This window comes from Ictidomys tridecemlineatus, chromosome 2 (genome assembly GCF_052094955.1).
Source record: "Ictidomys tridecemlineatus isolate mIctTri1 chromosome 2, mIctTri1.hap1, whole genome shotgun sequence".
Classification (NCBI taxonomy): domain Eukaryota; kingdom Metazoa; phylum Chordata; class Mammalia; order Rodentia; family Sciuridae; genus Ictidomys; species Ictidomys tridecemlineatus.
In genome coordinates, this window is record NC_135478.1 from 155,371,680 (window position 1) to 155,397,459 (window position 25,780).

A 25,780-nucleotide genomic window follows, 5' to 3' on the forward strand; every position below is an offset into this window, starting at 1 on the left:
GCTGTTTGTTGTGTGAGTGTATTTGTGGGTTCTCTCCTCTGTTCCCTTCGCCTATATGTCTTTTTATGCCAGAGCCATGATGTTTTGATCACTATAGCTTTCAAATATGGAATCTTAAAAAGCTGATTTCATATAAGTAAAAAACAGATTGCTAATTACTAGAGGTTTGGGTAGTTAGAAGGTGAGGGGAAGGTGGGGCAATATGGTCAAAGAATGTATAATTACAGAAAAACAGGAGAGATATATTTTTAAAACGTGTCCAGAATAAGTAGAGATGTACAGAAAGTAGACAAATTATTGCCAGAGTCAGGAGAGTTGGGGAGAGAGGACAGGTTTGTGATGAGGGAGAGAAAAGGTGAGTGAATACTAATCGCTATGGAGTTTCTTTTTTATGTGATGACAGTGTTCAGAAATTGACTGTGGTGGTCACAACTCTGTTATCAAACTAAAACTACTGGATTGAACATTTTAACATTTCATATAGCTCAACTAAAGGCTATGGAAATTATATCTTAATAGAACTGCACATACAACCATTAAACATGTAATGTAATATACAAATTATAAATGGCACTCCCTTTTTAACATAAAAGTGGCATTTATGGTACTCAGTATTCAGGGGTCCTAAGTATTCATTATCTATGCATTTTAACACTGATCTTAACATTTTTCATTAGATTTACTATTTTCTTACTATATGAAAAAGTTGATTAAATTCATGCACCGTGATCCAAAAAAAGCAGTATGATCTTTGACTACAAAGACAAACCTAAATCACAGGGATTCAATGTTGCTTAAAAAAAAAAAGCCAGTCAGTCTAACCTGTTAAAGTGCGATTTGAGAGGGTTTTTGAAAGTAGGTGGCATTATTACTTTCACTTGTTTTATTCTGTATAATTGTAGGATAAAGTTAATTCGAAACACATGAGTTAATAATGCCCGTTCATTTTGCGACTGTGTACTTATGAGCAACTATTCATGCTCGTTACCCCATATCTATGTTTGAAATTAGCATTTGAATATAAAGATGATCAAAATCAAAAATATCCACTGCCTCAGAGAAAACCGCCAAGCCATAAAGAATTATCTTGGTAGGTGCCAGTAAGAGACCAACCAGTTTCTTAGGTAAAGAAAGACCTAAAACTGAGTCAAAGCAGTGCTTTTCCTCCCAAACAGCTGCATTTTTGTCTTTATACCTTTATTAAATCTTGTCCTTCTTTTCATCTTCACTGTTTCTCTAGGGCACTAGGGTAGCATTGATTCTTCCCTGGGGACATCCATTCCTGACAACATTCAGGAAATTTGGTAGTGGCCCTGAGAACTCACAAAGTAGTGAGCAAGAGAGAAGCTACAATGAGAGTAAAGGCTACCAAAAACCTGGTGCTAAAAACCTAGAAAGTCTCAAGAGGTGAATATTCTTTAAGAAAAGAAAACAAATTTACAGTGTCTAGCATTTGATGAAAGCTTCCTAGACATTAAAAAGCAGCAAGAAAAGATGAAACATATTTAAAAAATTAAGAAATGACAGAATTAACAAAAATGGACTTTAAAACAAATATGAATATGCTCAAGGGAGTTGAAGAAAAATGTGAATATAAAGAATAAATAAATGTAAAATGCATAAAAGAATTGAAGGAAACGTCTAGATCTGAAAAATGCAATCACTTAAATGAAAATTTACTGTACGTGATGAATAAAATTTATCTATTAGGAAGAAAAGATGTGTATAGCAATAGAAGATATAGAAACTGAAATAGAAATAAAGAACAAGGGAAAATGTATACAATTAGAGAACTAGGAACAATATCAAGAAATCTACCCCACATGTACATGTAGTCCCCAAAGATAAAAAGAAATAACAGGATAAAAAATATTAGAAGAAATAATGCCTGACATTTTCTAAAATTTAAAAAAGTGAAAATTCACAGATAATAGAATCTCAGTAAAACAAAGCAGGGTTCCACACAAAGAAATCTGCATTTAGGCATATCAGAAACAAACTGCTGAAAACCAAGAAAATCTTAAAAACAAGCATAGAAAAAATATACTATCTGATTTTAAGACTTACTATATAGCAAACAGTAACCACATAATACCATAAGATTCTGTGGTATTAGTGTAAAGTTAAACATAGAGATCAATGGAATAAAATAGTTTGGAAATTTGCTCACAAATTTATCAAAAAAATTCTAACAAAGGCACCAGAATAATTAAAAGGAATAAAGATAATCTTTAAAAAAAATGGTACTGAAAAATTTAGAGATCCATGTAAGATAATGAGCTTCAATTTATCCATACCATATACAAAATTAACTCAAAGTAGATGTTTGACTTAAATGTAAAAAATTAAACTAAAAGAAAACAGAAGCAAAATTTTCTTTTTTTAGGGCTCTAAAGAACTAGCCATAGAAAAAATAATTGATAGAATTAAACCCACAAGATTTAAACTATTCTGCTCTTCAAAATATATGACACTATGTACACATGTATTTTTGTGTGTGTGGATGTCAAAGAATTTAATTCAAAATGTGTGTTACTCCTATAGCCAAACAAAAGCAATATAAACTGAATTACCAGCTTATTAACGAAAGTATACAAATGACCACCACACACACAAAAATATACTCAACATTATTAGACATCTCGGAAACACAAACTAAAACCACAGCAAAATTCCACTAACATTCACAGAATGCATAAAATTAAAACAAAAAGTCTGACAATAACAAGTGCTGATAAAGATGTAGAGTGATAGAAAATCTCATACATTGTTGATATAAATGTAAAATAATAAACCGTATTTCTAAAATGATTGGGCACTTTCTTATGAAATTTAAAATATACTTATCATACAACTCAACAATTTCATTCATAGGTAACTGCCCCAAAGAAATAAAAAAATATTCATAGCAGCTTCATTGATAACTGTCCATGTCTAGAAATAACTGGATTTCCACCAGTAGATGAATTATAAACATCTATGATATAGACATAGTAGAGAACAATATTTAGCAATACAGACAACCATATTACCAACACACTATGATGAATCTCAGGTGCATTTTTTTGGCTGAAAAAAAATCCAGACTGAAAATACATTTTTACACTATTTAATGATATGAAATTCTAGAAAAAAATCAAAACCAATGAACAGTGACATAAAACAGATCAATAGTTGCTTGGGGCTGATTGAAGAATGGTAGTTGGGATGCTTGATTAACAAGGAAGAAATGAATTCTTTGGAGTGATGTAAATATATATCTAGATTGGGATATGTATATACATTTGTCAAAATTCATTGAACTAAACATATACAATGAATGAATTCTGTAAGTAATACTTTTGAAAAGTAGATTAAAAATGCAATGAGATTTAGGAAGTTTAAGTGACCAAAGTATAAATCTCATTTTAAAAGATTAATTCAACTTATCATGGAACACAATCCAGGATACTAGAGCTTGGAGTGTTTTGAATTCCTGGGAGAGCCTCTTTTTGGACTTTTTATATCCAGAAATATCCTACTGAGGTAGAATATCATACTGAGGTACAAATACCCACTATGTGTGCATAAAGGTAAAAACACATGGAGATGCGGATCTTTGTATGTGGGTCAAGAAAGTAACGAGTATATAAATCAAATTGTATATGAGTTTATCATACAATTTAAGATATTTTTTAAAAAATCAAGCCACTTAAAATATGTACCAGAAAACTGAATAAGAAAGTTCACAAAATATAAAGAAAATAGGGGTTTACTCACATCATTTACATGACCAACACATTTAAGACTGTAGAAAAATTGTTATCTAATTCTTTATCTGTTAAATAAAGGTAATAGAAGGCTCCTCGCTATTTAAAATCAGGAAGCAAATTACTTAGGTTCAAAAAATCATTTCAGGATATCTCCTTCTAAGTCCTGTTAGCATCCTCCAAAGTGAAGACAGTAGAAGACAAACAAGATTCTTAGAGTATCTGTTAGAAAGCAAAGACGTGGCCATGGAATATTGTTTATTTCATGCTGATTCTAAAGAAAGGCAGGTCCAATACAAATATGACAAACAAGAGAATACCTTGAAAGCTATAAGCAATGCCAATTTTCTGGGTTTTGTTTTCCGATTGATTGATACTAGGGTGGGAATAAATTTATAAAAAACATAACTGCCAATCACATTTAACAAGTTAGTAAACTGAGACTTGGTAGAATTAAGCAATTTGCTCCACATGGAATTGCCAGTAGGTGATGGTGTTGCAGATGAAGCTCCTGCAGTCTGACCATAGATTCAGTGTCACAATTACTAAGTGGTTACTTCTGTGAGGCAGTCCATGCAAGGATCTCAAAGACAATGAAAAATACCATTGTTCGGGGTCTGATGCATACATTGTCAAGACAACACATCGATTTTCATAGTAATTTTCTTTCAGTAATAATTTTCTTTATTTAAATGTGTATAAGGATGAGGTAGGTTGATTTGCTTTTTGAGAAATATGAATGTATATGAATCATTCTGTATTGTAATCTAAAAATATATGCCAGATAATATAACAGGAGCAACAGTGATTCATATGTGAATATATTTGTAATATCAAATAAGAAATTCATCAAGAAAACAATTTCCATCCCTTACCGGTGGCCAAAAGTGAAAACTGAATAGCAGCTATTTTTACTAGAGCTGGCTTAAAGAAAATATTCCTAATGAGGACTCGGCACAAGAACTAGTCCATCAAGTTAAAAATAATCCTATACATTCACACAGAAAACAAAAGTGAGCATGTAGAAGAACAAGAAAGAAAATGGCTGTTTTCCATTTTCATCTGAATAAGGGAAAAGAAAAACAAACATCATTCATTCAAGGAACCTGTGGATGGTGGTAGGAATGAAGAGAAACACAATATATTTCCCTAAACTCAAAAGACAAAAGACAAGGATACAAAGATTATGGTTACAGAAGAATTAAATGGTGATTTATATCGAACTGATTCCAAACTGGACTGGAGAGTTCAGGCGGGTAAGAGAAATCAGGGACGCCACAGGGAGAAAGCAGAACAGGGTTTGGACAAAGGAAGTCTAAGGCTTCCTCAATAGGCTCAAAAGCCGACGAAAGTCCTGTGGACCTGATTCCAAGTGGGAAACACACTAAGGTGCCTAAGTAATTAGAATATATTGGATGGAGCAAGTGTAACATTGGATTACAATACAATGCAATATATTATATTCTAATATGCAATATATTATTAGAACATCACTTCTTGATACCACTCAAAGAAAACAATTAGGATGAAATCACCAGGTAGGTCATGCCACAGACAATGGGAATACGGCCCTGGTAAGTCACAGTATATTAATCAAATTTGTAGAAACATCCCAGTGTTTCCAAGGAGGCTATTACAATGATAAGACCACAAATTTATTTTAGTATTAATGAAGGTAGTTCCCCAGAAGAAGCAGAGCCAGAGGGAAAGTGAGAGTGAGTTTGAAATTAGAAACAGAAAGACTAACTACACATATGAAATAAAGGAGAGAAGATTAACAAAGATAGCTTCATACTAATCCATACCTGCGTCTAGATGTTTTCACTGACAAAATAAAGGAGCAGAAAAAAAAAAACAGCACACTTTAGAGATGAATTTACTAACTTTAAGATGAGGGTAAGTGCAGTCAATGAATTTTCCTTCTAACTAATATTAATGATAAAACTTATATTTAATCATTATTTTTTAAGAGGAGAAAAAAATCTTTGAACCCTTAAACCAGTAAGATGTCACATATTTCTTCTAATACTTAGATTTTGTGCCTCTGTGTCAGACTAAGAGCAATGAAAAGATACTGGCAAGAACAAATATTTATTGGTTCAGGTTTTATAGCCCACTGGTTTCCAATATGATGTGATGAGATCTGAGATGATCTAAAGCAGAAATAAAAATATACAATGTAAGCCAGAAATTTAATTCACATATATAATCTAAAATTTCCTAGTAGTTGCATTTAAAAAAAACAAGGTTAATTTTAATAATAGGATATTTAAAATATTGTTATTTCAATATGTAATCAACACCATGCTTAGTAAGATATTAATAAAATTTTATACTATATCTCTGAAATCTGGTGTGCATTTTGTACTTGAGGCAGATTTCAATTCTCACCAACCACATTTTCAGTGCTCTATAGCTATAAGCAGCTACCACTTTTAACCCAGTAAATCTGAGGGTCTTTCCAGATTTTCTATCAACAGAGGCATAAAAATCAAAGGAAAGACACAAACAACATGAACTTTAAATGCAATGTGAAATTTAAGTACAAAGAAGACATAAGTGAAAACGAGTGAAGGGTAGGATTTAAAAACCATATCTATGAAGAGAAATAACCAATTTAGTTTTTTAAAAGTACAAGGAATAAAGCATCCCTTAAAGGAAAATAAACTTAATTTTTCACTCAGTTTGTATCAAACATAATCAACATCAAGACTGTGGCATTTAAATGGTTCTTTGGGAAGAAAAGGGGGAATAAAATGTATCAAATGCTAGAAAGCAACAAGAATTAGCAGCAGGAAGGGCAGAAACACAGGACCAAAGTCAAAGAGAAATAAGGAAAACAGACGATGCATGAAAAAAATGGAGCCAGTCATTAAGATAGTATCTCTTTAAGAATAACTCAAATGCATGGAAGAAAATTTTATAAAAAATAGTGTATGTAACTCAAAAGGGGTCAAAGGCTTAAAAGTGAGTACCACAGAACGCTGAGAAGGAAGAACAGGGATCAATCTTTGCAATTTTAGATTAAGCAATGGTTTCTTAATTACAATACCAAAAGCACATGCACCGAAGGAAAAAGAGACAAAAAGGATTTAGTAAAACTTAAAATGTCCGCTCATCAAGGGACTCATATGTCTGATAGGGGAATAATAAGCAAAATGTATTTTAATACACTCTTACAACTTAATAAGCCAGTTTTAAAAGTAGGTAAAGACTCTGAGTAGACATTTCTCCATCATGCATCTGGCAATAAGCAAGTGAAAAGATGATCACAATCATTACTTCTTTTTGACATGGAAACCAGAGCAAAAATGGCAGCACTTCACTCCCATTAGTATGGTACCATCAAAAAAGCAGGAAAATGATGTGTAGAAAAGATATGGAGAAATTGGAACCCTCACGTATTACTAGTGGGAAGTGAAAATAATTGAACTATGGGAAAAACAGTTTGGTGGCTCCTCAGAAAGTTAGTATTATTTTATGATCCAGCAATTTTATTCCTAGATATATTCTGCCAAGAAATAAAAAACATGCATAAACACAAAAATTTGTATATGAATGTTCATAACAACATAACCCATGAGAGACAAAAACTAAAACTAATCCAGCATCTGTCAACAGATGAACTCATAAACAAAATGCAGTGTATCCATACAAGGGCATAGTATACAGCTACAAGAAGAAATGGACTGGTACCTACTACCACACAGATGAACCTTCCAGAGACAAAAGACCACATAATGCATGATTTAATGCATACAATATGTCCTCAATAGGCATATCCATACAGATATGAAGTGGGTGAATGGTTCCAGGGGTCGGGAGCATACAGGAACAGGGAGTGACTGCTTAAGAAGCAGAGATAATGAAAATGTTCTGGAATTAGTAGCATTAGCTGCAGAACATTGCAAATGTGCTAGAAACTAATGAATTGTACACGTTAAAAGGCTTAAAATAGTGAACTTTATATTTTAAATTTTTATCCCAATTTTTAAAAGCACAACAAATAGCACAGAAACTTTGAAGAAAAATAATTAGCCAAATCTTGGTCAACTACAGCTCTAGAAATAAGCTTAGAAATTATTTAAATTAGAAGAAAGAACAAATACTACCAATGGAAGGAATAGCAGTGAATGTAGTGATGATAAACCACAGTTGAGTCAAAATAAATAAGAAAACAAGGATAATCATACAAGAAATATGAGAAGTATATTCTGAAACTATGAACCAAAGAATTGAGAATCTCAGGTAAAAGCCATTAAGAATCAGGCCACAGGTTAAGGTCGTTAGCCATCTCCAAAGTCATTTCTGAACCATTCTCCCAAATGGCTTGAAAAATGTATGTTCCTGAGCTCCATGTCGGGACTATAGGATCAGAACCTGTGGGAGTGTGATCAGAATCTGTTTCTCTCAAAAGGACTCTCCTGCACATTCTAATTAGAAAAAAAAAGCCTCAGAGGTCTACAACTCAATGGATGATTCTGTTTTTCCATCCTCAACGTTTTATACAGAACATGTAGGTCAAAATGATTATCAAGTGCATGCCTGACAGGTTAAAAATGTTTTAACAGACAGGGTCCTACTTAAAAACTGGATTCTGTGCCTTGGCTGGGGAATTAGGTGAGCAGTGGTGAAGGTCAACTTGGCTGGTTGAAGTCCTTTCTCCCCAGGTACGGTCACTCTGTTTTAATCCAACTCAGTACTGGAACTGGGGGTAAGGGACAAAACAAAAGAAAACCCCCCATGTTTTCATGATTAAAAACGACTGACCACATCATTGCAGGAATTAGAACCCTCAGCTGTTAGGGAAAATAAAAGAATCCTAATCTTGTAATTTGTAGCAGTAATTAAAAGAAGAGAGAGAGGTAAGTGATTCAAAACAGTTTGGTAAATGCTAATGGGGAGGCGGATGGTGGATGGAGTGGACGGAGAAGTAGGATCAATTGAATATACTGGTCAGAAGCAAGCATATGGGACATGTCAAGAGAACTGCTGCACAAGTTTTTGAGCAGTGCTAAAGCTTGAGAGCAAGGACTCTGGTGCCACATTAAAATTAGACTGCCACTAACTGGTGACCTTGACTTTTACTACTTAGTGCCCAGTGCTCTTAGCTCTAGGATGGAATGATAGTGTTATTTACTTAATAAGTGAGGCCTGAACAAGTTGATAGATGTGAGTAGATTGAGAAGATTGATAGATACAAAGTGCTTGCAAGGATGCCTGGTTGCACTGTAGGGCTACAATCATTGAAAGTAAAAATCTTTTGGCAAATCAAGATGATCCAAATATGAAACATTGTCTAAATAGTTCATAAGCCTCAAAGAAGTTATTACAAAAAGATATGAAACCGAATGAGTAGAAACCTTTTTAAGTCCCAATATATTCTGAGCTTGGTGGAAAATCACAAACCCATTTTCCCTTTGTCTAAATTCTTTGATCACTCTCCTATATTAGATGGAAAAATTATCAATAATAAAGGGAGAGAGAGTTCCAAAAGCTTTCTCTTGCATCTCAAAGCTTCTCACTACAACTGGTTACAATTAAAGCCCTCAACTATTTATCACTGTAAATCCTCAAATGTACACCCACCATTTATACCTTCTACAGTTACTTATAATCTCATGTTCCAATTATTGAAAAAAAATCACCAAGAAATGCCAGATTTAAAAAAAATCTGTTATAGATTTAAAAACTCTTTTATAACATCCTTTGGAAGGAAAAGTATGAAACAAATAAAAACTTCTTAAAGGCAATCTATGAAAAGTAGTACTCTACCCTTCAGCAATCACCTTCACCAGGGAGGAGGCTTACTGCAGAAGAAAAACTCTAATGATTTTTTTTTATACCAAGCCTTGGCAAGGAATATTTTTTATGGAGAAAAAAATATTGATGCTTTTTATTAAAATGGTTACTTTATATAATATTTCAGAAATCAGATATACATTATAAAACCATTATTTCATGGATTCCTCTCTTATTTTAGGATCTCTTCTGAATTAATCTTTTGAATAATAGTCCAAAGCCAAATTTCAGAAAATTATAACTAGCATTAATGGTATTTCCAGAATTCTTACCGAGTTATCCAAGTTATGGTCTCATAGAATGATAATGCATTATGTAATATTCAATAATTATAGCTCCATATTTCTTAACACTCTAATGCAATACTGTTGTAACTTAGAATATGACACTACTGAAGATTAGATTAAGTGGATCAAAGAACATAAAAAATTACTTTTAACCTATTGAACCAAATACACAGTAACACATTATGAAGCATTGACTCGAGTTTTGCTGGCAACACCTTAGAAGAGGAGTAAGTAGATACCGCCTGGCCCGTGGGACGAGTATGGTACAGTTCCCTTTACCTGATTAGGCTCTTTGTTCTTCACACTAGTATTACAGCAATTGTTACCACACAAGGGGAGCTCATTTAATTACTATTTTCTCTTTGAATTTATTCCCTGTCATTATATATGTGTAGTTCAAGATCTCATTGTGATAAGCGTAATTATTATAATAGTTGGAAAATTATTCTTTTTAATATTTACTGAATGCTTGTTATCATCAAGGGATTATAATAAGCTTTTTAAAAATAATTTTTAAGTTGAGCAAAGTTAGGAACTGACATCTATTTATTTGAAGTTTTATATTTATGAGTTGACATTTTAATTTAAGTACCAAAGATGATAGCATATCATGGGAAAATTCACACTGGAAAAAGGAGAATGCAACAAATTTTACATATGTTTACTATTTGATAATGGCTGGTGTAAATAGTTTAGAGTCGTTATTGTTGAATGATTATTTTTTAATGGTATTAGAAGTAACTTCTCAAAATATCTTTATTTTCTTAATTCAACAAAAAAAAATGGCAATATATTTTGGCATATGAGACCTGGCATACAAGTTTCAAATTCAATTAAATATATAAAGTTTACACAAAGCCAAATGTATGAAAGGGGATCTTTTAAAAAAACTTTATTTGAGAAAGGAAGAGACTTATAACAGAAGGCAAGAAGGGAAACATACAAACAATATATTTACAACACAAAACAAGAGATCACCTTCAAGGGTGTAAATTATAATAAATACAGTATATTTTAAAAGAGACATTTACCAATTAGTTCTAAGATTATTTAAGTCCAGCTTTCCTTTTCACTGGTTCCAGGTAGTTTCTTGATTAAATTCAAAGACTATCAAATTCAAACAATTAACGTCCACCAACTGTACTGATGAAGCTCTCTCAAATGACATTATAAAAAATAGTTTTTTTGTTTGTGATTACATATCTTTGAAGTAATATTATACAAAAGTCTGCTCAGCCACATGTTCCTCCCCAAATAAAATGTATTTTAAAAGATGCACTATCCCTTTTTTTATGAGGTTGAAAAAAGACTTTGAAGAAAATGAATATTTATGAGATGGAAAAAATATACAATTTTATCTTAGGCATGCCATATTTTTAATGCAAAACAACTGACAAAAAAGTCATTTTAATATGAAGGAATATACTAGCCAATATGTTGGTGATAGGGAGTGTTGCCTATTATAGCTATTTGTCAAATTATCAGAAGGACTTTCATTATATGGAAAAGTTTTAAACTTTCTAACTTCTAGTTATGTTAATTTAATTTGAATGGAGCCTTTTTAAAAAAGGATAATGTATCTTTAGCAGTAACATTTTTAAAGAAATATTTTTAAATGTCACAGCAAAATGTAAACAACACGTGCCAGTAACACAGTTGAACAATGTCTACATTTGGCAAAACTGCTATATCTCCTTTGAAACAGGATACTATACCTTAAAATACCTTGAATTTAGAAATATAAATATTTTAATAGAAAAAAACCTCACAAAGATTCTAGGTCAATTTGGATTATCCATATTAAAGGGATCTTAATACAATGAACCTTTAACTAGCTTAACAAAAGTAAACCTATAAAACAAGGTAAACATATCAAAAGGGAATATGAAGGAAATGTTCCAGTGAAAAGCTTCCGTAACAATTTCCCTACTTGTGGTGTTATTTTCTTAGACAATAAATCAATTCATAGAGTGCCCTTTAAAAACAGAAAGAGTAAAACACTATCCTCAGACTTTTTTTTCCTACATTCCTCAGTACATGAATCACTTGGACTTCCTGTTTCCACAAGGCATTTCCTGTTCAGCCTCACAGAATCACTTTTCTGTAGGAGAACAGCAGGAACCTGACAAAGAACTGACTTAAATAAACATGGTCTTCTTTGCCTTCAAAGTTGTTTGTATTTTATAGCATCAAAGGACATAGTCCTTCTGAAGGTGCATTATATACAAGTAAATTATTTTGTTAAACCCAACTTTCATAATTTTTCATTTGCCAAAATGATATGGCATGTGCCATGTCATTATGGAATTATATCTAAGAGCATCTAGTCATAATGATTATAAAATACAATACACCTTTTTAAAAAACTGGTTTTGACTTGCTATCAGGTGACAATCACTGTATTTTCTGCAGTTGTAGATACGATAAGTATCTGATTGGACCATAATGTTGCACATTACTTCTCACCAACATTTGCATCTGCTTCATTTGATCTTTTTTTAAATGCACAATGTCATCAAATTACACAAGATAAAAGTAAAATGTGCAGTGCTAGGTGAGACATAATGTTATATTTAAAGTACTCCAATTTGCATTTACATATTTAAAACCGCCTGCATTTCTAATATTTTCAATTGCAGTCTACACAATAGCCTAGGACTACTGGTATGGTAACCAGAATATTTCTACTTAACAAAAAAGAGAGAGGAAGGAGGGGCAGACTACCTTTAACAGTGCTCAAGACAGTAGTATGATACATTATGTACAGTGATGTGAAAATCGGATTCTATATGTTCAAAAAGACCAAAAACTAATAGGATGTTTCACTGATCAGACTGGATGAGTACATCCAGCAGTCACTGATCTCAACAGATAAACTAAAAATAACAGTGAGTTCATTTTCCTTAGAAGTAAATGGTGCAGCAGGCTTTGGAATGAATTTAAAGCCTATTAATTACTTGGATATTCTGTAGCATAATTTTAGTGTAACAGGTATTTTCTTACCAGTGGAGTTTCAATTAAACCTTGAATATCTACTTAGAGATCAACATAGACAGATCTCTACATAGATATATACATTCACCTGTATTAGAATCCTCAAACACTAAAATCAGATCCTTCAGAGTTATAAACTAATAGGAAATGATATCCATTTACCAAAACCTGCAATGAATTTCATGTTCAGATAATAACTTTAATTACAAATCCTGGAGCTAAATCTTTGCCTATTACCTGTTGCATAAAAGCAGCCTGCTCCCCAGATTCCATTTCCTGGATCTGAGCATCTTCATCACTGTCCACTGGCTCTTCCTTGACCTTCACAGCCCCAACTTGTCCCAGTGTGTCATCCACACAAGCACTGCTGTCGCTCCTACTGCTGTTGTCACTAGAGGGCGCTCTGTCTTCCTGCATGGCCTGGTCCCCCTGAAGCTCTTCCTCAGCTTCCTCCAGGTGACTGCCTGGTTGCTTCAGTTGTTCAATAGATTTCGAAAGCAGCTAGAAGAGAGTGTTCAGGGGTTCAAAAGTCAATAGTTCTTGATGGTAACAGCAAATCATACTTTGACCTCTAATAATTCTACTGCAACACCCTCTGATTTTTAATCATTGCTCATAGTTTCAAAATAAATTTGTACGCAACAGCTTCCTCAGTAACACAAAATCTGGAGCAGTCCTGCCATCTGTATTGGCCTTTAAAAAAAAAAAAAAAAGATTACTCCCTAATGCACTTAGAAAATGGTGGAAAAGGTGGGGGAAAAGGTAAATAAACTGTGTCCTTGGAAACCATGAAACTTTCACAAGGACAGGTTTGATGTAGGCCATTTAATACAAATAAGCTTGGAAATAATACTTTTCTCAAAAGAGGAAAGGAAGTAATAAAAAACTTCCCAGGTCTAATTTTTCAACAAATTTTAACCTTTATAGAAGCCCCCAATACAAATGCAAGTAGCCTTTCATGTCTATCTAATTTTTCAATACCTACACAGTCAAATCATAGTCAAGTGATAAAGCACCTTCACAGATATACTTACAAAACACAGAGACAATTATTTTGAAATTCTGAACTTTAAAAAGGCACAGGACTTTTAAAAAATTTGATACACTCAAATGTTTTTATAAATCCAAATGAAACTGAGTAATGGGAAAGAAACAAGGAATTAACTTTCAATCTAAAAATTATTATTTAGACATTTTGGTTATTTTATAGATTAAATTACATGTAATCTTCAAAAACATTTAGGTTAGCTGCTTGGTGATTAAGAAAGACAACTGATGATATTCCTAATTTAAACAATAACAAAATATCATAACAAAGACTCAATAAATGGCGAAATAGTTTAAAGATGATTTCATCTTACATGGGCCTTTTGTTTTATTTCATAATAGTCCTATTAACTGGTCATCTGTAGACCTCAAACTGAGTTTTCAAGGGTGGTAAGAATTTTTTTTTTTTTTGCTAAGTCAATGCCTATGCAAGCAAGATGCCAATTATTATAACTAGCAGCACACTTAGAATACCACCACTAAAAAACCATGAATACAGATTTTTCTACATAAAATTTAAGTTAACCTCCCACTCAGACATAATTAGGTTTTAAAACTAAACATGTTTTAAAGTTTGAATACATAATTACTCAAACTTTGAAGGGCAAGCTCTTTAGGCTTATAGACATCCTCTGGTCCACACAATCTCAAATATTTCTGAACACACCAGCAGATCCCCTCATTTTGACTATAGGTAGATGTCTTGGGAGTTTTCATTCATTTGTTCAATAATTATCTCCGTCTTTAAGACAGCATGCTCAGCACGAAAAAAAACCACGGTGCTGCCCTCAAGGCCTGGATTTCAGTGTGTGAGAAAGTCATGAAACAGATAAATAAACTTACTATTTTTTAAGAAGGAAGATTTTATTTTTATGTAGGACAAATGCTTTAAAGAAAGGAACATGGATGCTATGAGGGCCTATCCTCCTTGATATAGGAGTGGGAATGGGGAAAAGGGAGTTTTCCTGAGGAAAGGCTGGTGGGATTTGAAGACTGGAAGAAAATGCTGGAAAGATGATGCTGGAGTTTATGCTGTTTGGGTAGAGAATCTCTAGAAATAAAGTATAATTTAGAATAAACCATATATGAGAACTAAGTATCTGGAGACCTAAGTCAGACAGGATCAAGCTAATAGAGCACGTGATAATTAAGACCCATATCAAACTGAAGAAAGCCAGTTTCAATATTAATGTCCTTGGTGCCGACAATCTAATTGCTATTTTTCCTGGGCAGTCAGCACAAGGAGAATATTCCTGTTATCTTGTTATGAATGTCTTAAAGTAATTTGAAGCAACTATATTCTGTACTTGTGATCCAATGCTAAACATTAACCAGCAATCTCTGTCTTAAATTCGTAATAGTTTGCGTACCTCTGTGAAGCTGAAGAAAAGAGAAATGTAATAGTCTTGAATTCTGACTACACAACTGTAGGGTCCCATGAATTTGCTTTTAGAAAGAGAACCTATAAGATCATAAAAAGCAAGTCAGATTTTAAAGGAAAAGTCCTAATTTGTGCTGAAAGAGGGATAAGAAAGAATACTGCTTTGAAGACGGAAAGGAAGTCAGTCAGGCCCCAGCCCTTACTTCCTACAGAGAGAAGGTTAGAGGTTCTTGTGGGAAGAAGGGATTTATCTGAAAAAAGTTGAAGGAAGCTAAAGAGCCTTTCAGAGAAAGTATTTGCAGTAAGAATGCTGACAATTCACCTGGATGGATGCTCACTGAGCTGTAGAAATGCTCCCTCTTGCTACCACAGCTTAGCTGGAAAGGTTAATGGGAGGTGGCTCCTTAGAGCTGGTAGAACAACAACACACAAGAAGCAAGCAGACACCCCCAAGAGGGTGGTGGAAATGATTCCAACGACATGAAAGGCCAGAAAGCACGGGCCGCAGCGCTATGTAATGTCATGTCAGAAGACCCTCCTTACTAGAGGGTGGCTCTGAACCTCAGCCAGATTCTGGATGTTTGTTGATATTATGGGGAGTATTCAATAATCCAGAGGAGGTTATGGTCACCTCTCATTAAGCAAAAAGACTTTTCTTTTGCTGTTTTTCTTTTTATTTATTTTTTTCCTGGTGCCAACATGGCCTCTCAGTCACTTGATCTCCTAATCTCCAAAGTTGGGGTCTTCTGTTCTAATTCAGCTCAAAATACCATGATCTTACCTTCCACGTCTTCAGCAGTGACTGCACAGCAGTCTCCTAGATCTCTATTTCAAGCACCATTCTTTTGTTTTGGATCACTCTCTGAATACTACGGACTCCAACCATTCCTCACCTCCAGTGGGTCCTCCGAGCCAAATCTCACTGCCCACTGCTCCCCTCACTTGCTAACTTCCTTTCTTGCTGGACTAGATCCTGCTTAACCCTCCTTAATATGAATTTTACTGGACAAAGAAGACTCCTAACCTTGGTTCACACTAAATCTCTGCCAAACTCAAGCAGCTGAATGAGCCAGGAAATAAACAAACTAATTAAAATCATGCTGAGTGTTTCTCTTTAAATTCATAACCCTGCGCCTCTGATGGCCCTCCATGCTGCCTGCAAATCCTCCTCCCTTTCTCTAGTTAATTCACTCTTACTTTTCCAACGATTGCTTCGTACTGCCTTCTTTCTTCTCAAATCTGGACATCCCTGCCTTTTCCTCACTCCCTGCTGATCCCTTTGTACTTATTTCACTGAGAATATAGAAGCAGCAGAAGAGAAACTCAGCATCCTTCTATCACTGCAGTTACCAAGTGGTTCCTTCCAACTTTCCTGCTGTTACAGTGAACAAAATGTCACTCCTATCTCATCTTATGCCCTGGATCCCATCTACTCCTGCAGTGAAGCACTCTGCCCTCTGTCCTAAGTGGCCCTTCCTACTGGGATATTTTCTCATTTATACATGATTTAGTAATATGGTCCATCTTAAGGAAGAAACTTCCCTTGACCCTCTCTCCGCTGCTGTATCTCTCCCTCCACCACGAAACCCCTTCAGTTATCTTTTCATTGTCATTTCTCTCTTTTTTTTTTCATTCTCTTTAGAATCTATGTCAGCTAGGTTTTTATCCACATCATTTGACCAAAATCTCTCTCATTGAGGTCATTCAGGATGGCACAGATGCAAAATCCATCAGCCACGTAAATGAGATGTTAAGAGGCGTCAGTGAAGGTGAACCAATTTAGGTAGAGGAACAAGACAAAAATCAGAGCATCTTGAAAAACAAGACTGATGTCACTTGGTGCAGCCAAAGGTCAGACAATCTGAGCATTAATATGCTAGAATATAATTTTCCATCGACACCAAGTCAAAGAAGACTCTAATACAGATAAAATCTTAAGTGTTCAAGGTCCAGTTTAACAGAATCCTTTCTGAAATCTGACATATTAATGTATGTCTGAGGCCAGTGAAGTACCCAGAAATCACCTCTATCAGTTCATCAATCAAATCTCATCAGTGTTCACAACCTCACAAACACAGAGACATCTATGACACCATATATAATAATTTTTAGTACACAATATGGAAACAATGGCATTTGTTCCAGTAATTCCTCTGACTTCATCTACACTCCTGATGTACTAAGAGAAACAGAAAGGGGGGGGGGGGAAGCCAGAATGAATAACATTGGGATCACTTGGTATTAAAAAACCAAATGGCAAAATGTTCTTTTTTTCCACAAGTAGAATTCCTTAACAGTTTATAAAAGAATTTTTTTGACATAAAAAAGCAATTTATGAGTAGAAATCATATAGATATAAAATTCTGGGGTTGAAAATGTCTAATAACATTCTTAAGACCCTTAATTTTATAAAAAAGGAATCTAATGCCCCAAAGAAGCCAACTCATCTCCGAGATTGCAAAATATGAATTTGATTGTTAAAAAAAATAGCAGAAACCTAGAACATTCTATTCTCTTCTTTGTATTCTCTTCTGAAAACTATATTATGATGACAACTGAATTAATATAAACAATTTTAATCTCTCCCCTGAGCTCTAACCTTGCATATTTAGTTGCTTACTAAATGCTTAGATCTAAAATATCTAAAAAGTATCGACATAAACTTTAAATAGTTCAAAAATGATCTTTAGTCTCATTCCACCCAAATGTACTGATCATCCAATCTTTCTCATCTGAGTAAACAGCATCACCCAACTGCAGGAGTCAATAATCTAGGTGTTATGCTTGTTTTTCTCCCATCTTTTCTACTCCTTCTATTATCAAGTCCTCAGCAATCCAGTCTTCCAAATGCAGCCTGTATCTGGACACAGTTTTCCACTTCCTCTGCCACCACTGCAGTCTTAAGTATCATTGTTTTCTCTAAGAACTTCCCAAATAATCAACTATTGGGGCTTGCGTCTTGCCCTCTTGGACTTCAGTGGTTCCTTCTCTTACTGTAGCTCTAGTAATTCTTTTCAAAATATAGTTTAGGTGATATCAGTTCTCTATGGCAGTCCTCCAATGGCTTCTCCTTAGGCTTATAATAAAATACAAATCTCATAACATGGTGCACAGACTTTCTAGGACCTGGCCCCACCTGACTTCTCATAATATCTCCTCCAGTCTCATTCTTGAACTCTAGTTACAGTATTTTTGCCTGTCCTAAGAACATGAACATGCCAACATGATTCTCCCACAGGGTCAGAGGAGAGGCTGTCCTCTCTTCGCTTCCTCATTTACATGCCTAACAAGTTCCTTCTTATCAGATTTTACCTCTATTGTTGTCTCAATGATATTTCCTTATAGCCCTTCTAACTGTCTAGCATCATGTAACTATTTTTGTTTACAGTTGTAGGTGTTCATGTCCCTCAGTAGAATTTAAACTTCATGAAGTCATGAGCTTGATGTTTCTCAATATATTCTATCCTAGTACCTAATAATCAATCACATAACACCTAGATGGAGCTTCATAAATATATGAACACTTAATGCTGAGCAACAATGCTTTCACAATTTTCTCCTAGGTTATGAAGCAATGCCAATGTCTACATGACTAGTAACAACCACTTTTTCGTCTTTTCTGGAATAAAGTTTCTTATTGTATAGAGCCACGAGAGAGAGAGAGAGAGAGAGAGAGAGAGAGAGAGAGAGAGAGAGAGAGAGAGAGAGAGAGAGAGAGAAAGATAAATGGGACATCCTAGGGACAGTGTTATACAAATGTATAAATGCACAGAGAGAGTTAACCTGCACTTCTGATTTTACTTGAGGTATTTAACTAAAGCTGTTTTCATTTAAACACTCAAATTTGCCAGAATGGAAAAATTAGCAATTAACATCAGCAAGGAAAATCCACAAACAAAAGTCACAGAAAAATATTGCCTGCCAGGTTTGACTTATTTCAGATTTTTAAAATGAAAAGTTACTTGGTGCTATTTGTAAGCATTTAGACAATGTTGTGTTCTATGTGTTTTTGAACTACAAATATCACCATTACAAGGATGGTATGGCTAACCCTTTTCTAATTTGTACTGCTGCTGAGTGGCCCCAGATGCAGCAAAATGTCTGCTTACTCTCAGTGGGGTACCAGGGTCTGTCTTTGGTTGAACATCTGGAGGTGATCCTCCAGCAAAGTTGAGCTCTTGCCTTGCTGGCTAGAAAACAGAAGACGAAACATCTGTGTGACAGATAAAATGTACAAGCCTGCGTGAATCTCTGCTGAGGCCCCATCTGTAAAACACTGTGAGCCACTCCTCTGACACCAGGTGAGTTACTATGGGGGAGACCCCAGCTGAGATGAAGACAGTGGCTGCACAGCTTCTTCTTTTCCTTTTATCTGTGCTCTTACTCATCTGTCAGTGTCTCTGTATTCTCCATGCAACTGTACAGCCATTGTGCTGGACACTAAGAATACTGCAGGCAATCCACAACCATCCCGGGTTGGGAACACCCATATACTAATACACATTGACACAGATATTCTGTATGCCAGATAGCATGGCAAATGACCAAACGTCTAACACCTTCAAGTATTACAACTAAACTCTTCAGATTTTATCAATGCCTGATAGGGTTAGAGCAAATCACAACTTCAGTATTTTACCTTCCCAGTAGGCATCAGATTTTATCAGCAAATGATGCAAAATTCATTAAATAATGTTTAAAGGCCATGTCATTAATCTTTGCTTATTAGAACTTTAAGCTCATCTCTATGAAACTTACATGGTTTAACACAAGTCTACAAGTCAATATAAGCGTAAGTGCCTTTAAATACAATATCCTTAAATTCTAGGATTTATTTTTTTTCCACAGAAATCCTTCATAGTCCCCACAAATAGCTTCAGATATGAAATACCAAGTAAGTATAGGAATAGGTAAAGAGAAAATCTGCTTAGGACAGACATCTAATTTTCTGACATTGTCAAGAAATCACTAAGCACACATGTTAGAATGTGATTATTAAATGACGCAAAATGACCTTTAACACAACTCACCCCTTCCTTATTTGGCCTCAGGTTTTAAGACAAGATTTTGATTCAGGCAATGGCAACTGCACAAGTTCATCATTTTTCTTTTCTTTTTTTTTTGTGAAATAAATGTAATATTCTTCTTTGGGAAAATAAAACCTTTTTCTTAAGCTCCAAGGAAACTAGATTTAAAAATAATGATAAAATTCTGTCTCAAATTCACAAATAGATTAGGTATGTACCAACTGTTCTCAAAAACAACAGGCAGAACTTGGAGAGCTTTCAAATTGAGAGGTCTACTTAGAGGACTCCCGCCTCAAGCCAAAACATGTCATTTAAAACTTCTGTGCATTTTAGGAAAATAATCAGGGGAACCAAAATTAAATAACAAGAGAGGAAAGATTTTCTAAATATTGGTTCATTATTTACATAATTAAAAGTCTTAACTGGCAAACATCCTTTTTCTTACCAATACTGAAGAGGTATAAAATTAATCTAAGGACCAAGTGAATTTTAATAAACATCTTTTTAACTCTAAATATTTGTCCAAAACAATGCCTATAATGAAAATATTTCCCAAAACTTCCTGATATTTCAATAATTTAACTGTTTTCTTCCTGAAAGGAAATTCAAATCTCTCTTCTCTCAGTTAGTTTGAGAAAGGTGTCCACCCACTCTTTCATTATGTCAACAATTACTTTTATTGAACTCTTACTACATGCAAGGTCCTGAGGAGAGAACGGTTAATGAACCAAGATCCCAGCACTGAGAGACACAGAAAGGGAAAGCAACAGAGGAGTCCAATGTGTCACAAACGATGCAGGGGAGGGATAAGTATGCATGTCCGTTTTAGTTTAGATGGGCAATGAAGGCCCCTCTAAAGAGAGGAGGTTAGCGCTAAGACAGACAGACCCCCAATAACAAGCTCAAATCCTGAGAAGACTTGGAGGCTGAGCACTCCACACGGAACTGTGGCTGGAGCTAAGTAAAGGAGGGAAGAGGAGATGAGGGCAGTGAGAAGAAGGGGCAGGAGCCGGGTCATGACAGCTTAGAAGCCCACATTAGTGTTTTCAGATTCTATCCCACATTCAGTAAGCCACAACTGGGGAGCATTAAGCAATACCATGACATACTCTGATCTGCATTTTAAATAATCACCATGGCTGCTATGAAAGATTGAACTTAGGTAGGCAAAGTGCAAACAGGAAGGCTCGACTTTCAGAACATACACTCTTCAGCAAGAGAGTGTAGCCAGAGTTCTTAGGCGGTATTCTTTAGAACACAAATAAGCTGACTTCCTTTTTGTACGTCTTACATAATGGGATTTTTTTTCCCCCTTGAAATCTTTCCGATCTTCGGTTGAGAGTACCTTGTTTTTCTTAAAAGTTTTCCTCCTGTGCTCCTTGAGGGTAAAAATTAAAGGCTTGGTGAGAAAAGGTATTTTCATTTTCTTTGCTTGGTGTTTTCTGAGTGACAGAACACTCAAACAGATGTGGTCAAAGCCAGTGGTCCTTGGGTCACTCAACTGGAAGACCTCAGCCTTTCTCCCTGAGGACCCATTCTTGGCTTTGGTAAACTGCAGAGTAATTTAAAGCTCTAGATGATAATTACACAGGGAAACAGGGGCTCAGTGTGGCTGGACCACTCAGTTTCTCAGAGAATGACAGAAATCCATTTTTTAAAAATTTGAACTCTTTCTATTTTTAAGAATTAACCAATCATTTGAAAGCTTTTTAAGCCACCAGAAAGGTCAAAGACAAAAGACCCGTGGATGGGCCCAGTCCATAGACTGCAGCTTATAAACTCTGAAAATAATCCCTAAGGTCACTTCTTGCTTGAACATTCTATGATTTAGATCAGTTAGGGATGATATCTGTGTGCTCTTAAAATACAACTTCCTCCATACTTGTGATTTGTTTTATGTCAGAAATTCAACCACTTTGCCAGGAGTTGGGGGTAGGGTGGAAATCGACTACAAAGGAGCAGCACAAGGACATTTTAGAAGTTGAAGCAACTGTTCCATATCTTGAGTGAGATGATTGTATGATGATATACTTTTGTCAAAACTCACTGAACTGTACATCCAGAAGAATAAAGTTTACTGTGTGGAAATTATACTTGATAAAAAAATCCAATCACTAAATATATTACTGTTCCAAAAAGAAAATGAGCTCTGTTTCATGGTGAATACAGAAACACAAGAGAGAGTTGGAACAAGCTTCAGTGATTTAGTTTACAACAAAGCAACCTGATGCAATACTGAGGCAAGTGGGAAATGTGTGTCTTGAAAATTTTCTAGCACTTCCAGACAACATTTTTTTAATTGACAGAATAAGAAAAACAGAACCACAAAGCTACAGAAGAACATGAATACTGTGATTTTGTTAGTGCTTACCAAGTTCATAAAGTACCTTCACATAATCCTCTCCTGTAATTCTCACTTTGCTGATTTGAGAATTATTGGACAAACGTTGAATACCTTGATGCAAGTTGCAAAAGTAATAAGTAGTTGTTCCAGATCTCAGCAACTTCTTTTGGAAAAGATTACCAAGCAATCCAGATTTTGCAGTTCACACTAGCTATGTTTTAGACACAGCCATCTTTGATAATAACTACCTGTTTGCAGGTCTGAGAGACAGAGAAAGAATCTGCCTTCGTCATTTTCATTTACAGTATGCAGCATAATGGTTGTTAACAAATAGATCTTCATGGAACATCATCCATTTCTCTATGCTAGGATATTATTTTGTTGAAGGAAGTTTTTATTGCTGGTTGACAGAATTAAGTTAAAAGAAGACAATAACTGTAAGCTTAGGGTCTGGGATCACAGCTCTGGATGTAATTCTTCCTGAAGAAATGGGAATACTCTAGACCAGATGACATTAAGGTCATTATAATCCTTCAGATTTCCTAAGTATTTAGAGAAAGAGCTGAAAGACGCAGGAAGAAGAACTAAAATCAGGAACTTACAAACTACCAAAAGCCTTAACAAAGACAGTGCTACACACTGGTGGTTTTCATGTCCACAGATCACTTAGCTATATTAAAAATTCCTCAGTGAGACTTAATTATTTCATTCTGTCAAATAAAACTATTTGTCAAGGTTGGGAAACAATCAAATTATTTAGCTTCCCTCTTCCTTTGAACTCCTTGGAATCAACATTAGTCAAAGTATTCATATGGTTTTATTCCCCAGATATTTTTTCTTTCCCCTATTTTCTTACCTCATAGTCCTGTCCAACTATTGTTTTTCTCATTCAATGAAAGCGTCTCTGACTAGATTAACAGTGAAGAGTGAAAAGGAAAGGTCAAGGTCCCTCCCCTTGGTCTTCAAGTTGTAAGAGCAGCACTGGGAATGTTTATGAATGCTACACATTAATCCACTGAAATGGTCCTTTAGTTTCTTTTCCAAACAGGGGATTTCATCACATCCAATATAAAACAACAAGTCATTTTCTGTATATTATAAACCATCAGCTTGTAATTATATAGCAAAATGATTCTATATAAATTCTCTGTGGTGATGTAAGCTGGGACCATAGCATAAGTGGATTTTTTTTTTTAAAGCATACACATACCTATGAGGATCTATTTACATTGGGCTAATCAGGTCAAAATAGCATCTATGTATGTGAGGGTAAAGTCAAAGATTCTTTTATAAACCTTCACAGATAGATAAATAATCTAGGAGGCTTTTTACTGTTATAAAACTAAAACTGCCTTTCAATGCTTGCTGAAGTTTCTGAACATGCTATCCATCTAATGGGCAAAACGTAATCCTAAATTGGTGATTAAAGACTCTGCATGGAAACAAGCTGTCAAATGAATGGAGAGAAATTAATCCTGACAACAGTAATGCCTACTTTCCTAAATGAAAGCCCTGTTCAAATTTCTACTCATCCATTTTTCAAGACTTAAAACAAAGCATGCTCCAACCACCCATAGATGAGATGCCAACATTTGCATTTCAGTTGAACCTGATGAAATCAGTAAACTTCAGCTTCAGGCTTGCTGAGCACTCACTCTTGTGAGTAGATGTTTGTCCAATCAAAAAAAAAAAAATAAGATTATGTGGCAACATACAAGAAAGGAACAAAATGTGATGTGGTTGTAGCTGGTTGTAGCTGGCCCTGTGGCTCTGCACTGCATGCACACTGCACCATTTGGAAAGCCCTGCAGTGGATCAGGATATCTGAATGTCCTACCGCCAAGCCCAAGTGCAAACCGCCAAGTGAGTAACTGGATGGAGGGCAAAGCATGGGAAGCTGGGAAACAGGGTAGAGAAAAGTGATTTCTTCATCCTGGCAAATTCAAAGAATTCACAATGATCGTGATAAGATGGTCTTTCCTTTTTTATACATGTTTTCTTGCCTTGTTTTTAATCATGAGATCTGTACTTTGAACAGAATTAAAATTAGGAAAAGCTTATCTCCTGCTTGGTGACAAAAACAAGACTGAAATTACAGGAACAGGCGGTTAAGAACACAGACTTTTGTGCCATACAATCTATGTTGGGATTCCATCTCTGTGAACTGGTAGTTTTATCAACCAGATTAGTTTGCTTAGTTTAAGCCCTGTAAAATTCACATTCCGGAAATTAAAAAAAAAAAAGTGAATTGCTAAGGTTGAGGTTGAGGATACTACAGATACAGATGCTGTTATAGAGAAGTCAGCTACATCCTGCATAGAAAGGGATATGGTGTTATTTAAGTTCAACTCGTTGTCTTAAGGTATCTATGGAGAAGGTGCTAATGAAATTCACAAGGACACTAAGAGAAAGAGGGTAGCAAGAAAACAAAGATTGGTACATGTTCTTTATATAATTATGTTTAAAATTTTAATCCATGCATAGGTAAGCCCTGGATAAAATCATATTTATTAGAATAAAGCTAATAATATAAAATATATACTTCTTGTTTTAGAATATAACGTATTACTGAAAAAAATGTAAATGTTTGGGGCTTTATACACCGATAGAATTTGTTTCCTTGGCAATATATGTACTTTTTCCAATAATGCCCAAAATAATTCTATATTACAATGGACTTTGGGGAGATTTTAACAAGGAAACATACACAAGCAAGCTATGCTTATATGTGACCTCAGGCATGAAAGAATGTATTCTCCTGGGCTGTCATGGATAAATGGTGGTAGATGGGGAATGGGTTTGAATCATGAGGGGTTATGGAGAAAATCTACCATTGATGCTTTAAAATTATTCTAAAAGAAAGGAATAAAACATATACTACTTGAATAAAGGGTTAAAATCTCTCCCAAAACAACAAAAGTAATGAAAGCTCCCCCATTTACTCAGATCCAGTATTGAGCATAATCATATTCTGCCTTGGCTTGTCAGAAAACAACATCTACCTGTTTTAATAGAGGCAACCCAGGACATCTGCTTGGCCTCCCATTTACCGGTCTTGTCTTAGATATATTTTTATTATGATAAAATAGTACTCATGTCAAAATGCCTAAGTATCATAGTAATAAATATATAATAAATACTTATATCTA

At 34.8% G+C, this 25,780-nt stretch overlaps 1 protein-coding gene across 29 annotated transcripts in view; it reads right to left on the reverse strand.

Moving 5' to 3' along the window:
* The window catches only part of Hdac9 (histone deacetylase 9), an 860,512-nt gene that overhangs the window by 307,796 nt on the left and 526,936 nt on the right, over positions 1-25,780 (reverse strand). For 16 of the 29 annotated variants that reach the window (XM_078040000.1, XM_078040015.1, XM_078040005.1 and 13 more), the window contains 2 exons: positions 19,370-19,450; positions 13,070-13,333 (listed from right to left, as the gene is read on the reverse strand). The exons of 1 other annotated variant lie outside the window; for it this stretch is intronic. In XM_078040000.1, the coding sequence (XP_077896126.1) occupies positions 13,070-13,333; positions 19,370-19,450 (345 nt within the window). Of the gene's footprint in view, positions 1-10,715; positions 13,334-19,369; positions 19,451-25,780 lie in introns of those variants that run through there. 12 more of the 29 variants (XM_021728741.3, XM_078040023.1, XM_078040019.1 and 9 more) reach the window with 2 other exon arrangements.